This window comes from Cajanus cajan, chromosome 2 (assembly GCF_000230855.2).
Source record: "Cajanus cajan strain Asha chromosome 2, NIPB_CcT2T_4, whole genome shotgun sequence".
Taxonomy (NCBI): domain Eukaryota; kingdom Viridiplantae; phylum Streptophyta; class Magnoliopsida; order Fabales; family Fabaceae; genus Cajanus; species Cajanus cajan.
Window position 1 is genome coordinate 21616630 of NC_138518.1, and position 16490 is coordinate 21633119.

At 42.3% G+C, this 16490-nt stretch overlaps 1 protein-coding gene across 1 annotated transcript; it reads right to left on the bottom strand.

Moving 5' to 3' along the window:
* Positions 1-3586: 3586 nt before the first annotated feature.
* Positions 3587-4892, bottom strand: LOC145954822 (uncharacterized). The gene is made up of 3 exons (XM_083069508.1): positions 4710-4892; positions 4113-4541; positions 3587-4009 (listed from the first exon to the last, which is right to left on the bottom strand). The coding sequence occupies exons 1-3, from the start codon at positions 4890-4892 to the stop codon at positions 3587-3589; spliced, it is 1035 nt and encodes a 344-aa protein (XP_082925634.1).
* Between the last annotated feature and the right edge of the window lie 11598 nt (positions 4893-16490).

Sequence of the window (16490 nt, forward strand, 5' to 3'; positions counted from 1 at the left end):
GGTAACCCTTTTTGTTGTTGTAGTATTTTCACAGCTCAGCCTCTCTAGGCTGGACTGATATTTTAAGGCTTCAGCCGGCCCATGCTAGTTCTAAGGTCTGGTAACCCTCTTTGTTGTTTTAGTATTTTTGTAGCTTAGTCTCTCCAGGTTGGACTGATATTTTAAGGCTTCAGCCGGCCCATGCTAGTTCTAAGGTCTGGTAACCCTCTTTGTCGTTGTAGTATTTTCATAGCTCAGCCTCTCCAGGCTGGACTGATATTTTAAGGCTTCAGCCGACCCATCTAGTTCTAAGGTCTGGTAACCCTCTTTATTGTTGTAGTATTTTCGTAGCTCAGCCTCTCTAGGCTAGACTGATATTTTAAGGCTTCAGCCGACCCATGCTAGTTCTAAGGTCTGGTAACCCTCTTTATTATTGTAGTATTTTCGTAGCTCAGCCTCTCCAGGCTGGACTGATATTTTAAGGTTTCAGCCGACCCATGCTAGTTCTAAGGTCTGGTAACCCTCTTTGTTGTTATAGTATTTTTGTAGCTCAGCCTCTTCAAGCTGGACTGATATTTTAAGGCTTCAACCGACCCATGCTAGTTCTAAGGTCTGGTAACCCTCTTAGTGTTAGAAAAGAATGGCACAATCCAAGAGGGGGGGTGAATTGGATTCAATGACCCTTTAAAAATTTATCAGAGTATTTTGGATCTTAATTTCAATCAAAACTTTTCTATGACAGAATTTCCAAATGAAGTTCTTCTAAAGACTTGTTATGAAAATATGAATGCAATATGCTCACTTGATTACAACATAATGAGGTTCAAAAATAATGTTCAATTACAGATTTAAACCATCAAGATTCACATACACTTGTTAATCAAGTTTTATCTTCTTTAAAGTTCCACCAAGAAATTACACAATGTAAAAGATAAGGTAGAAGAAGATTGCACAACTCTTTTATACTGGTTCAGCCACTCCACATATGACCTACATCCAGTCCTTAATCAACACCTGATTAAGATTTGTTCCACTATCTTTAAGCAAGAAGGTTTACAAGCACACACACATGCATATACTTCAACACTAAAAGATAACCACTTTCTTGACCCCAAGAAAGCACCCCTTGTAGAACCCACTACAAGAAACCTTACCACTTGAGAAACCCTTCTCAAGATTTTCCACAAAGATTCACAAAGAATAAAAGGAACGAATTCACCTGGAATTCTTGAACAAATCTTTATCTTCCCCTTTCAAGATTATGATCATGATGATCTTCTACCAAAGCTTTTCACAAACGTTTTCACTCTTGGATTTCACAAAGAAAACTCTCCAAGATGTCACAAAGACTCACAAAAACGTTTTTCACAAATTGATTATCAGTTCTAACTCTTGTCTGAAGTTTCTCAAAGTTCAAACTATTTATAAAAGTTTCAGACACAGATAATCGATTATTTTGAAGAATAATCGATTATTTTGTTCTTCAGGTTTTCTGGAAACCAACCAAGAACAATATAATTGATTATTTAGCTGGATAATCGATTATTCCAAAGAGTTGTTCCTGGGATAATCGATTATTTTGGCAAATAATCGATTATTACAGCAAGACATTCCACTTAGCCTATTTGCTGAAATAATCGATTATATTTAACAATAATCGATTATTTTGAGTTAGTTCTTAAAACTTCATTTTAAGACTCAAAATAACTTTCCAATGTTTTTAACTCATCATCATATACTCTCTACTTGGTTTAGATAAGATTTGATTATGAACAAAGTATACTAAGCACACAAAATATAAAAACACATTCAAAACAATTTATTTCCTAAGCTCTATTACATAGCTCCATTTCATAGCATTTTCTTGACTCTTCTTTGCCTTTGTTTTTGTGCTCCAAGTTGTTGTTGTATACTTGTTGTGATCATCAAAACTCCTTGAAGATTCAAGCTCTCCTAAGCTCAACACTTAGTTGTTCTTGAGGATTCTGACGGTGTCTCCTCGTTGGTGTTGTGGGATGAAAGACTGCCCCTAGGTGGATGGGCAGGAGATGTTTGATGTGCCCTTGTGTTGGTGGTAGAGAAATGGATGGTTTGCAGGGATTTTGATGTTCCCCCTGCCACAATGAGTATTGTGATGCCTCTCCAGGTGCATGCTTGTGGTAGGTTTTTTTTTTAATTTTATTTCTTTGTTTAGCTTCGGCTTTTTCATATTTGAAGCTTGCCTTTTTTTTCTATTTTTATAAATGCTTCGGCTTTTTCAACATGTACGAAGCTTGCCTTTTTCTGTCTATGGCTGGTCATTGTAAGGGACTTGCTTGACCTTATATGATCTCTGTTGTGAAGGGAGAATTTTTCCCCTTCACACGTGGCTCCCTTCTTGATTGCTTTCTTTAGGGATTTTATTCGTAATGCATGCATGGATTGAAAATGCTTGTAGCCTACTGCCCTTTTGGATAATTCCCTTTGGATGTGAAAAGTTATTTATTTTAAGTGCACGCTTTTCTGGATGCCATACATACACGTTTAAGCTTTTTTAGAAATCTATTGGTATCAGGTGGCTTCCCTTTACCCCTTTAGTCCTTTTTTTTACTGAAGATTCGCACATGACTTTTGCTTACTTTAGGGGCCCGTATAGGATTGCCTCGTTTATTTAATTGCTTTTTACTGGGTTGTTTCGATTTTTCCTTTTAATACCAAAACACGTCATTTAAAGATAAAGGTTGAAAGAACTGAGAAGAATGGTATTTTATTGCAAATCAGAAAATTTCAATGAGGGTTACAAAATGAGTTTTGGAAGAGAAAAGCTAGCTGAGGTTGGCCAGTGTCTGGGCTTGAGTGATCATGACTTTAAGAAACGAAGCTTAGCATCCTTCTAGTCGTCTGATCAGCACTGAGTCAAGTAATTACTTGACTTCTACAAAGGGTTGATAGGGTTTTTAGGTCGTCCATTCGCCTTGCTTTAACGCCTTTTTTTGCGCTTAAGTAAAGATTTAATTGGTCGAATCTGGTTCGAACCCATTCAGTTTCTGAGAGCTTTGCCTCCATGAGTAATCTCAAAGAAGGAATTTCCACTTCAACTAGTAGGACTGCCTCCATCCCGTATACTAAGGAGAAAGGTGTGGCCCCCGTCGATGTGCAAAAGGATGTTCTATACCCATGCAATGCGTAAGGTAGCATCTCATGCCAATCTTTGTATGTGACAACCATTTTTTGAATGATCTTCTTGATATTCTTGTTGGCTGCCTCAACTATCGTATTCATTTTTGGCCTATAAGGGGAGGAGTTATGATGTTGAATCTTGAAAGAGTCACATAATTCAGTCATCATCCTGTTGTTGAGGTTGGACCCATTGCCCGTTATAATTTTGTCAAGTATTCCATAATGACATATTATGTTTTTCCTGACGAAATTGACTACTACTTTACAGGTTACATTTGCATATGACATGGCTTCAACCCATTTGGTGAAGTAATCAACGGCCACAAGAATGAATCTATGTCCATTTGAGGCTTTGGGTTCAATGGGTCTAATGACGTCCATGCCCCACATCGAGAAAGGCTAGGGCGAGGCCATTATATTGAGCTCACTTGGTGGGACTTGGATATTATTAGTGTATATCTGGCATTTGTGGCACTTCCTGGCATACGAGATGTAATCCTTCTCCATAGTGTACCAAAAGTATCTTGCCCCTCATGATCTTTCTAGCCATGACCTGTCCAGTTATATGGGTACCGAATGTTCCTTCGCGAACTTTCTTCATTAACGATCGAGACTCTTTCTGACCAATACATCTTAATAGGATGGAATCAAAACTCTTATTGTACAGAATATTCTCATGTAGTACGAATTTGATAGCCCTTTGTCTGATTGTTTTCTTGTCATTGTCAAATGCCCCGACTGGGTATTTCCTTTCTTTGATGTATTGATAGATGTCGAAATACCAGGGGTGGCCATCCTCCTTTTCCTCTAGTGTACAACAGTGAGCTTGTGTCTCATGTCTTCTAATTCTGATGACCAATATTTCACATCCCTTTTTTTATAGAAAACATAGATGAGAATGTGGGCAGAGCATCTGCTAACTGATTCCCCTTTCTCGGGGTATGCTCGAAGTTAATGGATTCAAATTGGGACACCAGATCCTGAACATATGCTCGATAATGGATTAATTTATGGTCCTTCGTTTCCCATTCATCTCGTATTTGGTATATCCCCAAAGCCGAGTCGTCATAGACTTCTAGTTTGGTGACTTTGTTATCAAGCGTAGCCTGTAGACCCAATATACAAGCTTCGTATTCAGACATGTTGTTGGTGCATTCAAAGTACAACCTTGCCGTCACTGGGATATGTTTTCCTTGGGACGACATCAATATGGCTCTTATTCCATGCCCCATTATATTGGAGGGCCCGTCAAAGAACATCGACCAAGATTCATTTTGACTTTGCTTTTTTGGCTCATCCTTCAAGGTCAATATTTCTTCATCGGGGAATTCTTCCTTGACCATGTGTTCATCCTTGGTTGGTCCGCTTGCTATGTGGTCGTCCAGAACACTGCCTTTGATTGCCTTTTGCGAGACATATACAATATCATATTCCGATAGCAAAATCTGTCATCTGGCAATCCTCCCAACCAGAACAAACTTTTCAAGTAGGTACTTGATAAGATCTATTTTGGATATTAACTGGGTGATATGTCTCAACATGTACTGTCTTAGCCGCTGGGTGGCCCATACCAAGGCACAACATGTTTTCTCCAAGGGTGAATATCGAGCATCATAATCAGTAAACTTCTTGCTCAAGTAATAGATAGCTCTTTCTTGATTACTAGTCTCGTTTAACTGTCCCAGCATACATCCCATGGAATCTTCCAAAATCATGAGGTATAGAATGAGAGGTTTTCCTTCAATAGGAGGCATTGTCGCCACCCGCCGAAACGGACATTGGCATTCGCGACGATGGTCGGACTCTTTTTAAGTTTTGAAAAATGATGGATTGTTAGAACGACTTATTCTCAAACTGAGACCTCATCGAACTAACAATTTTATTAAATGATTCACCAATCCATGTTAATCCCAAGCGGGACCCTCCATGGATTAGTGGTTTTCGCAAAAAGAAGGGTTCTTGGAGTCGCCACCAATGTTTTACTCAAAACATTGGAAAAAGGGATAAGGCAATTGATTTTCGCAAATCAACCTTGGCCATTACAACCAGAGTTGGGTAAGGGAGTCGGTTACGTGCGGGGAAGGTGTTAGCACCCCACAACGCCCCTTTCGGGTTCCCTATGACGGATTATTTCATAAATAACAGTGTAAAATTACTAAATTACCCCTATTTATTAGAAACGACTATAAACGAGATATCTACATGATGAAAAATGCAATGCAACAATCAGAAAGCAATAAAAGGAAGGATTTGAAAAAGAAACCTTTGAAGCGTGCTTTTATATATTCAAACAGACGTTAGGAGGATTTTTGGCGCTCCTTCCCACTACACGCTTGCTCGCTCCTTCCCTAAAGATTAATTTTTACTATGGAAATCAAAAAGATTTCCCTTCGACTAGTTCGAATCCTCAAGCTAAATGCTCAGAACTCAAGAACTTTGTCGGATCGGCTCTCGGAGAGACTTCTAGGGCAGAACACTGCTCAAAAACCCCAGAATACTCAGCAAGAGGGTCCAAAAGTCTGGAAAAAGTGTGGGAGGACGTGCCAATGACGTCCTATTTATAGGATTGAGGCGCAATACGGCCTGGGAGGTCAATACGGCCCGTACTGGGTTTTTGAACTACAGTACGGCCGTATTGAATTTGATACGGCCGTACTGAAGTTCAAAAACTTCAGTACGGCCGTATTGATTTCACTACGGCCCGTACTGAAGTTTTTTTGAACTACAGTACGGCCGTATTGAATTTGGTACGGCCGTACTGAAGTTCAAAAACTTCAGTACGGCCGTATTGAGTTCACTACGGCCGTATTGCAGTTCAAATGGCTCAGTACGGCCGTACTGAACCTCTGGGAGGGTGTATTGAGCTCCAATCCTCGCACACCCTTATTCTAAGCTACTCTAAGACTTCTAGACCTACAAAGAATCATCCTAGGGTCTTCCAGGAGTCCTTCCAGCTGACTTTCCTTCGGTCTTCGAGAGTCTTTGAGCTTTATTTCTAACCCGGACAATTTTAGGGGTCTACAGCTGCCCCCCCTTTACTTAGTCGAACGGCTTTTTGGTGTACCGGTTGACAAGTAAAGGAGTTGACCCAATTGTCCGGGGAGTAAGCCATCCTTCCGACTTGTAGTGTCTTCCGGTGGGAAAATTGTTGAGTGGCCTCTCCAGGTTGAGTATTAGTCGTCGCCTCTCCAGGCTCGTGCATACCTCCGTGTTTCTGACGACGGGGTAGCTGAGTACCGCCTCTCTAGGCTCGTGCATACCTCGGTGTTTCTGACAACCTCGGTAGCTGCATACCTCCGTGTTTCTGACGACGGGGTAGCTGAGTACCGCCTCTCCAGGCTCGTGCATACCTCGGTGTTTCTGACAACCTCGGTAGCTGCATACCTCCGTGTTTCTGACGACGGGGTAGCTGAGTATTAGTCGTCGCCTCTCCAGGCTCGTGCATACCTCGGTGTTTCTGACAACCTCGGTAGCTGCATACCTCCGTGTTTCTGACGACGGGGTAGCTGAGTACCGCCTCTCCAGGCTTGTGCATACCTCGGTGTTTCTGACAACCTCGGTAGCTACATACCTCCGTGTTTCTGACGACGGGGTAGCTAAGTACCGCCTCTCCAGGCTCGTGCATACCTCGGTGTTTCTGACAACCTCGGTAGCTGCATACCTCCGTGTTTCTGACGACGGGGTAGCTGAGTATTAGTCGTCGCCTCTCCAGGCTCGTGCATACCTCGGTGTTTCTGACAACCTCGGTAGCGTGAGTTTGCCCTCTCCAGGGTCTGCGGTTTGCCCTCCCCAGGGTTGCATACCTCCGTGCTTCTGGTCACTTTGGTAGCGTGAGTTTGCCCTCTCCAGGGATTTGTGATGATTTTGTCTCCACAGTCCACGATGCTGCTTCGACGGTTGTTTTTGATTTTGGTGCCGCTGAGGGCTGGATAACGCAGGGATCCGTCTAGGGGATGTGCAGTTACTCATAGGTTCTTGTGTCCCAACTTTCCATTGCGAAGTTGGTGCCCACTGGGGAAATTCTGATTCCTTGGGGGTGTAGACACAAAGATGCTCTTTCTGATGTGAGCGGTGCCTTATGGTTGGCTGACGTCCTTTCGACGGTGGTGGAGTATCCCGGTTATCCTTATTCGGGTGACTCTTTTGATTTTCTGATTTTGTTGCCTCTGCGTAGGCTGTTATCCGCTGGGGGATTCTGTTGTGATGATTTTGTCTCCACAGTCCACGATGCTGCTTCGACGGTTGTTTTTGATTTTGGTGCCGCTGAGGGCTGGATAACGCAGGGATCCGTCTAGGGGATGTGCAGTTACTCATAGGTTCTTGTGTCCCAACTTTCTATTGCGTAGTTGGTGCCCACTGGGAAATTCTGATTCCGTGGGGATGCAGACACAAAGATGCTCTTCCTGAGGTGAGCGATGCCTTATGATTGGCTGACGTCCTTTCGACGTTGGTGGAGTATCCCGGTTATCCTTATTCGGGTGACTCTTTTGATTTTCTGGTTTTGTTGCCTCTGCGTAGGCTGTTATCCGCTGGGGGATTCTGTCGTATTGATCTTGATTGGCCTCTTCTGTTAGGCAGATTATCTTGATGTTCGGTGTTTGGTTGAATACCGAATTCCTCTTGGGGAATGGGTATTGATCTTTTTGGATTTTCCTTTTTTGGAGGAGTGCCTCTGAGTAGGCGAATGGGGATTGAGGATCTTGTGTATCCCAGAGTATTATTTAGAAAGCCTCTTCAGGCTTAGCTTCACTCGTCGCTTGAGTTGGAAAGCTATCTTCCACTGAGGAAGTCTAAGTCCTTTGACTTGGATATTTTTTTTGGACGATCATGTTTCCATTGGGGAATCTTGCTGATCTTGCTCTGATAGCTTTCACTGGGAATTCGGCCCAAGAGTGCAAGCTGAGATGTCTCTGGGGAGTATTATTTCGGCAAGCCTCTCCAGGCTCAGTTATTCTGTATGATTGTTGGATTTTCTCTTTTTGAAGGAGTGCCTCTGAGTAGGCGAATGGGGATTGAGGATCTTATGTATCCCAGAGTATTATTTAGAAAGCCTCTTCAGGCTTAGCTTCACTCGTCGCTCGAGTTGGAAAGCTATCTTCCACTGAGGAAGTCTAAGTCCTTTGACTTGGATATTTTGTTTGGACGATCATGCTTCCATTGGGGAATCTTGCTGATCTTGCTCTGATAGCTTTCACTGGGAATTCGGCCCAAGAGTGCAAGCTGAGATGTCTCTGGGGAGTATTATTTCGGCAAGCCTCTCCAGGCTCAGTTATTCTGTCCGATTGTTGGATTTTCTGAATTTTTGCCTTTTTTGTCGATTTTCGGCTTTTTCTGTACGGAGGGATCTCAAACACACTCACAGATAAAGTATGCAGAGGAATGAAGATGTTGTTGATGTACAAAAGAATGGGCCAATACGGGCCGTATTAAATTCAATACGCCCGTATTGGTGTGGACGTTATGGCCAATGCTGCCGTATTCATTTCAGTACGCCCGTATTTGAGTTGAAAATTTGTTCATAACCCTAATTTTAGCACGGGTGTACTGAACATGGTACGGGCGCTTTGTTTTTTCTGAAGTTTATATGTTTTTTGCTTTTTTTGTTTTTTTGTTTTTTATTTGTTTTTTCAATAAACAGAGAATAAGTGATCTTCCAGTACACCTATCATCTGTATGCATGTATGCGGTATGATGCACCTAATTCTATTTGATTTATTTTTTCAAAAGAATTAACCGATGCGTTTCTTTGCTTGGATTTTTGCCATTCCTCTAGACGGGCTGTGCGCTACCGATTTTTGTAACCGAGGAATGATGCGTGTTATATTGAAATTGGTGTCATCGACCCAATGATCCTTCTCTTCCTTTAGAAGATGTATCAACCCTCCTATTGACCACTATATCTCCATGTTTCCACTAGATTATTCTAAAATCGTTTGGGACAAGAGAAAAGAAGGGAAAGATATTTTTGTTCAAAAGTTTGTGTTTTAGAGGGGATTATTTATTGTTTTGAAAATGGTTTTTGTAAGAATGGCTGGCCAAGGTAGGCTCATGTGTTTAGGCTTGTTTGATTAAACACTTATGAAGTTAAGAAAGTCTTGTTATTGACGTTGTGATTCGACAACTTAGATAGCTTCCCTTGAACCTTTCTTTTTGAATTCGGCTCATGGTACCATCATGGATTTCTTTTGCTTTTTTGATTGTCCTTATTTTTGCCTAAAACACCCTTTTGTGGCGTTTTAGCGAACCTTTGTTTTTGTTTATTTTTGTAACCCTAACTTTTGCCTAGGTCACCCTTTTGTGGGATTCCTAGCGGGTCTTTTGCTCTTATTTTTGCGCAGCCCCCTTTTTGGGTTTCTTGCCGAGCTTTTTTTTTTTGTTTTTATGATTTTTGTTTTTTAAAGGATTTCTTTTTTATCCATGATGGCACTTGTCGAGGCCAAGGAAAGGTGCTCCAAGTTGTCATACACACTTCCACATAAAAATGATGCGGGTTTATTGTTTATTAAGACGATTTTAACCTCATTCATGCTCATTCAAACAGGGTTAAAAATAATGTGGTCTAGAAATTTATTGCAAGCAAGAAAAGAAGCAATAAGAAATAATAAAGAATGATTTTATTATAATTCTAGCGGAAACATGTGCCCTATCGAGGCTCGGGGGTCGGGCTGTCCCCGAGGAGTAATCTCTAACAGTCATCAGGTCTATACATCCCTATCGGAAGGAGAAGAGCACTTGATGACGACGACCGGCCTTGACGCTTGTGAACCGGCCTTCCTAAAGATCTGGCTTAAAGAACGTCGAGAAGGATCTTGGTTCCTCTTCGTCCTTTGATCTTTATTAGGGTTGTATCCTAACCCTTGTTTCCCCGGATTATCCTTAATAATGGGTAGCTCGGGAATTCCTTGGGAATCCTTGCCAAGTCCTTGTCCAGGCAAGTATCCGTTCTTGGTGAGCATGTAGGCTACCTTCTTCATTTCTCGGGGAAACGTTTCGACATTGGCGATCTCCAATGCTTGGAAGGCGGTCTCTAGAGCTTCCTCTGCTGCATCCACGTAAGGTATGGTAGATGGCTTGCTGATGAGTATGTCATCTTCAGCTTGTACGGTCACCAGCTTGTCACCCACTATGAATTTGACTTTCTGGTGGAGCGTAGAGGGAACAGCTTTCGCATCATGAATCCAAGGTCGGCCGAGGAGACAGCTGTATGCAGGAGTAATGTCCATCACTTGAAATTCGACATTAAAGATGGTGGGTCCAATTTGGATTGGAAGATTAATTTCTCCCACCACTTCTCTTTTAGAACCGTCGAATGCTCGGACGATCATGTTGCTCGGGCGCATTTGGATTCCTTTGATTGCCACTTGATCGAGCGTTCTTTTTGGCATCACATTCAAGGAAGATCCATTATCCACCAAGACTTTAGCGATGTGGTATTCCTTGCACTTTACAGAGATGTGCAAGGGCTTGTTGTGATTCGGTCCCTCAACGGGGATTTCTTCATCGGTGAAAGTGAGGTGATCATTAGCCGTGATGTGACTAACAATCCCCTCAAATTTGTCTTGGGAGATAGTGTGCGACACATATGCCTCGTTCAAGACTTTCAACAGAGCTTGTCGATGCGGTTCGGAGCTTAGGATCAACGACAACAGAGTAATCTTTGCTGGCGTCCTATGAAGTTGATCCACGATGGAGTACTCGCTCTGTCGGATATATTTTAACAGCTCATCAGTCTCCTCCTCGGATTCTTTATTTTCCTCGGTTTTTTCTTTTTCTTTTTTCTTTCCTTTATTCTTGGGAGCTTTATCATGAAGATCTTCGGGAGTGTAGATCCTGCCACTCCTAGTCATACCCCCAAGTCCAGCGATGTTAGAGATATCGCTGTCGGCAGAAGAATAGATGTCGTATATCCATGGCACAGCCTTATTTGATTCGTAGGGAAAAGGTCTTGGAGCAGTGATCCTTAACGGTGTCGGACCTTCCCCTTTATTCGTCTTGATTACCAACAACGGAGTTGATGTGCGTTCGCTTGGCGCGGTTGTTGGCTTACACTTAATAACTAACGGCGTACGATCCATTCTGAACATACGCATCGATTAATCCTTTCTTTTTATTAATGTTATTAGTAAATTACTAGGAAGGATGTATGAAGTGCAAACCTAGATCCCTCCATGATCTTTGATAAGAATGCATGATATGAGATGATGGCGTTGAATATGCATGCATTGTGTTTATTCAACTAAGCATTATCATGTTTTTAGGATGTCCCTAAGATGATGCATGATATTGCTTGGTTTGGATAAATAACCCTTTTTTCTTTTTTTGGGTATTTTGTTTTTTGTATTTTTTTTTGGTGAAAAGGGAATCTACCTATATGAATGTGATGAAGGTAGATGTTAACACCATGTAACGGAAGATTCTTATTCCTATTTATTCTTATTTTAAAAAGGAATGTTGTATGTTTAAAGAATGCAATGTATGCTCAAACAATGTCACATAAACAATGCACAAACAATTCACTCATCCACGAACAGTCACGAGCGAATCACGAGGTAGGGGTATCCTGCAGAAAAGTGCATATTCAAGGAGGTTCTAACTGTTCTCACCGGTCCAAGGCCCCCAAGGTGCCCCCATTATAGGGACCCAATTCCTCTCGTCGTAAGTCGATGGAAAGCTCCAACGCACTGTCGGACTCGAGTTCATGGTTATCACCTTGAGTGATGTTTTCCGACAACGGTCTACGGGCACCTATAGACCCATTCGACAACCGGCCGTACTAACATCCACTCCCTATGGCTTTCCACTTATGCCCCCGGGTATAGAGGGAACTGTTGTGTGCAAAGGTTTGTGTGCAGTTTATATTTCAAACAATTGCGAAAATTTAAACACGCAACAGTTATTAAAGCCAGCTAGATAAAACATATTATCATACAAGCGAGGGGTAATGAAGTAATTTTGAACTATTATTTTAGAAATAATCCATCACTAAATGGGACTGACTCTCGAGGCTTCCCCAGTGGAGTCGCCATCTGTCGCCACCCCGCCGAAACGGACTTTGGCATTCGCGACGATGGTTGGACTCTTTTTAAGTTTTGAAAAATGATGGATTGTTAGAACGACTTATTCTCAAACTGAGACCTCATCGAACTAACAATTTTATTAAATGATTCACCAATCCATGTTAATCCCAAGCGGGACCCTCCATGGATTAGTGGTTTTCGCAAAAAGAAGGGTTCTTGGAGTCGCCACCAATGTTTTACTCAAAACATTGGAAAAAGGGATAAGGCAATTGATTTTCGCAAATCAACCTTGGCCATTACAACCAGAGTTGGGTAAGGGAGTCGGTTACGTGCGGGGAAGGTGTTAGCACCCCACAACGCCCCTTTCGGGTTCCCTATGACGGATTATTTCATAAATAACAGTGTAAAATTACTAAATTACCCCTATTTATTAGAAACGACTACAAACGAGATATCTACATGATGAAAAATGCAATGCAACAATCAGAAAGCAATAAAAGGAAGGATTTGAAAAAGAAACCTTTGAAGCGTGCTTTTATATATTCAAACAGACGTTAGGAGGATTTTTGGCGCTCCTTCCCACTACACGCTTGCTCGCTCCTTCCCTAAAGATTAATTTTTACTATGGAAATCAAAAAGATTTCCCTTCGACTAGTTCGAATCCTCAAGCTAAATGCTCAGAACTCAAGAACTTTGTCGGATCGGCTCTCGGAGAGACTTCTAGGGCAGAACACTGCTCAAAAACCCCAGAATACTCAGCAAGAGGGTCCAAAAGTCTGGAAAAAGTGTGGGAGGACGTGCCAATGACGTCCTATTTATAGGATTGAGGCGCAATACAGCCTGGGAGGTCAATACGGCCCGTACTGGGTTTTTGAACTACAGTACGGCCGTATTGAATTTGATACGGCCGTACTGAAGTTCAAAAACTTCAGTACGGCTGTATTGATTTCACTACGGCCCGTACTGAAGTTTTTTTGAACTACAGTACGACCGTATTGAATTTGGTACGGCCGTACTGAAGTTCAAAAACTTCAGTACGGCCGTATTGAGTTCACTACGGCCGTATTGCAGTTCAAATGGCTCAGTACGGCCGTACTGAACCTCTGGGAGGGTGTATTGAGCTCCAATCCTCGCACACCCTTATTCTAAGCTACTCTAAGACTTCTAGACCTACAAAGAATCATCCTAGGGTCTTCCAGGAGTCCTTCCGGCTGACTTTCCTTCGGTCTTCGAGAGTCTTTGAGCTTTATTTCCGACCCGGACAATTTTAGGGGTCTACAGGCATCAACATTGGTGGATTGATGAGACATTGCTTAATCTTAGTGAAAGTGATTTGGCATTCGTCATTCCATTCCACGGGTTCATTCTTTCGGAGTAGCTTGAAGATGGGAGCGCATGTGTCAGTCAATTGAGATATGAAACGAGATATATAATTCACCCTACCAAGAAATCCCCTGACCTCTTTTTCTGTCTTAGGGGGCGACATTTCTATTTTGGCTCTGGCTTTGTCTGGATCCACTTCTATCCCCTTTTCATTGACAATAAACCCAAGGAGTTTTCCTGATCAGACTTTGAAAGTACATTTAGTAGGGTTTAGCTTTAATTTGTACTTACGGAGCCGATTGAATAGTTTTCTTAGATGGCTAAGATGATCATTTTCAGCTTTCGACTTAGAAATCATGTCATCTACATACACCTTTACCTCCTTGTGGATCATGTCATGAAATAGGATTATCATTGCTCTCTAATAGGTTGCCCCTACGTTTCTCAAACCGATAGGCATCACCTGGTAACAAAAGGTGCCCCAAGGAGTGATGAAATAAGTCTTCTCATGATCCTCGATGGCCATCTTGATCTGGTTATATCCCGAATACCCATCCATAAATGAGAAAATAGTGTTTGTAGACGTGTTATCTACGAGAACGTCAATGTGTGGTAGTGGGAAGTCGTCTTTAGGACTGGCTCGATTTAGATCTCGATAGTCCACACAAACTTGCACCTTCCCGTTCTTCTTTAGCACGGACACTATGTTCGCGAGCCATTCAGGATATTGGGATACGACCGAAAACCTAGCCTCTAGTTTTTTTTGGACTTCTTCCTTTATTTTGAGGGACCACTCGAGTTTGATCCTTCGAAGCTTCTGCTTTACCGAAGGAATCCTGTCTTTTATGGGCAACTTGTGTTCAACGATTTCTCGGTCTAATCCCGGCATGTCGTGGTAAGACCAAGCAAAGACATCGATGTATTCTTTCAAGAGGTCAATCAATTGGTTCCTAATATCCTTTACCATCTTCATGCCGATTGATATTTCCTTTCTATCCTCTTCTTGCCCTAGATTAATTTTCTCAACTTCCTCTTGATAGGATTGGATTATACGATTTTCTTGGTCCATCAACCTTCGCATTTCGGGGGATAAATTCTTCTCATGCTCGAGCGATACATCACACAAGTTTAGATTTTGCTCAACTTCGTTTCCCCCAGCCATGTTCACTAGGTTCTGTATTTAGGTTTATAATTTTAATGCATGGATGACGAAAATAAGAAAACAAAGAGAGAAAATAGGATAGACACAATTTCTAAATGACATATTTTATTATAAAAGAAACGAATTCATTACACGCCCATTATTGTGGAAACCCACAACCTTGGGGCAGAGTTGTTGGTTAAAAGATAGTGAAATAATAAAACTCATGATGACAAAAAACATGAATCCCTAATGGACATCCCCATTTAGGCGGCCTTTTAACAGCACCATTGCACGACCTTTAATCTTCATGCTTGGGGAGCGGCTACTTTTCGATACTAGGTGTGTCCGTGTCAAACTTTAACCACCCGACGTCTATTAGACCTTGGAGTCGAAGCTTCAAGGCCTTACATCGCTCCATAAAATGTCCTGGGGAGCCAGAGTGATAATCACAACGCTCCTTAGGGTTGTACCATGAAGGGAAAGGGGGGCTATATTGCTTCGACGATGGGACTCATACCAGCATGGAAGCCTCTAAGAGTTGAGGTAACAATGCCGCATAAGTGGTGGGAATTTTATCCACCGTCTTCTCTTTCCACGACTCGGTCTGTGTCGCGCCTCGACTCTTTGGAGGGGTGGTGGCTATGGTGACTGCATTGATCCCATCCTCCTTCTTCTTTCCGTAGGACTTCTTGTAGTCATAGCTCCCTGGAGCCTTTCCTATTTTACCACTCTTCAAACCCTGCTCCACCCTTTCACCTATGGTGACTCTGTCGGTAAAAAGGGTCGAAGTATTCCCTATAATCTTATCATAATAAGGGCCATTTAAAGAGTTGATGAACAAGGTCACCATCTCCTTGTCGGAAAGCTAGGGCTCTACTTGTGCATCCAGCTTCCTCCACCTTTGTGCATAAGCTTTGAAAGGTTCATCCCCCTTCTTGCTTAGCGCTTGCAAATCAGATCTGTCGGGGACAAGATCAATATTGTACTTGTATCGCTGCAAGAAAGCGTCAGCGAGCTGCTTCCATGTCTGGATCCTTCCTCCCTCCAGGTGCATGTACCAGTTGAGGGCCGCATCTAATAAGCTTTCCTAAAAGTAGTGTATGAGGAGCTTCTCGTTGTCCACATGGGCGGCCATCTTTCGGCAGTACATCGTCAGATGCATTTTGGGGTAACTGGGTCCCGTATACTTTTGGAAGTCAGGTCTTTTGAACTTGGGCGAGAATTGGATATCCTGCACCAAGCACATTTTAGCGGCCTCCTGAATGTCAAAGCTATGACCTTCCACCGCTCTTAACTTTTCTTCCAAAGCATTTAGGTGATCCTTGGATGCGTCTCCTACGTGACTAGCACTATTGTCATCATGCTGGAGCCTTCTCATGGTTTCGCACATTCGATCCATTTTCTCCTTGAGCTGTCTAAGCTCTTCATTCAGCTCGTGGTTCCTTTCCATTAATGCCTCCATAACCTTTCTCTTTTGGGTCCTCGTGAGTACGAAGTGTAGGGAAGCCACCTTCGAGGGATAACAATGGATTTCTATTACGCTTGTTTATAGATCTATTGAAGGAGATTCCTGACAGGATGACGCTTGCCCTTATGAAGGTAGGTGTCCCTTTTCATAATATTTCATGATATGACAAAGGTTACACTGATCCTTAGAAGGTCGATCATCGTCGGTGCCCCTTTTCATAATATTTTACGATATGACAAAGGTTGCACTGATTTTTCTCAGGTATTCCTACCAGTAAACAAAAGAAAGGGATTATGACAAAAGGCAGGTGAACTTTTTATATAAACAACTATGCAACAATCATATGCTCAAACAATTGTACATCCACGAGCGGTATAAATCCATGGTCTGTGGTCCTTGT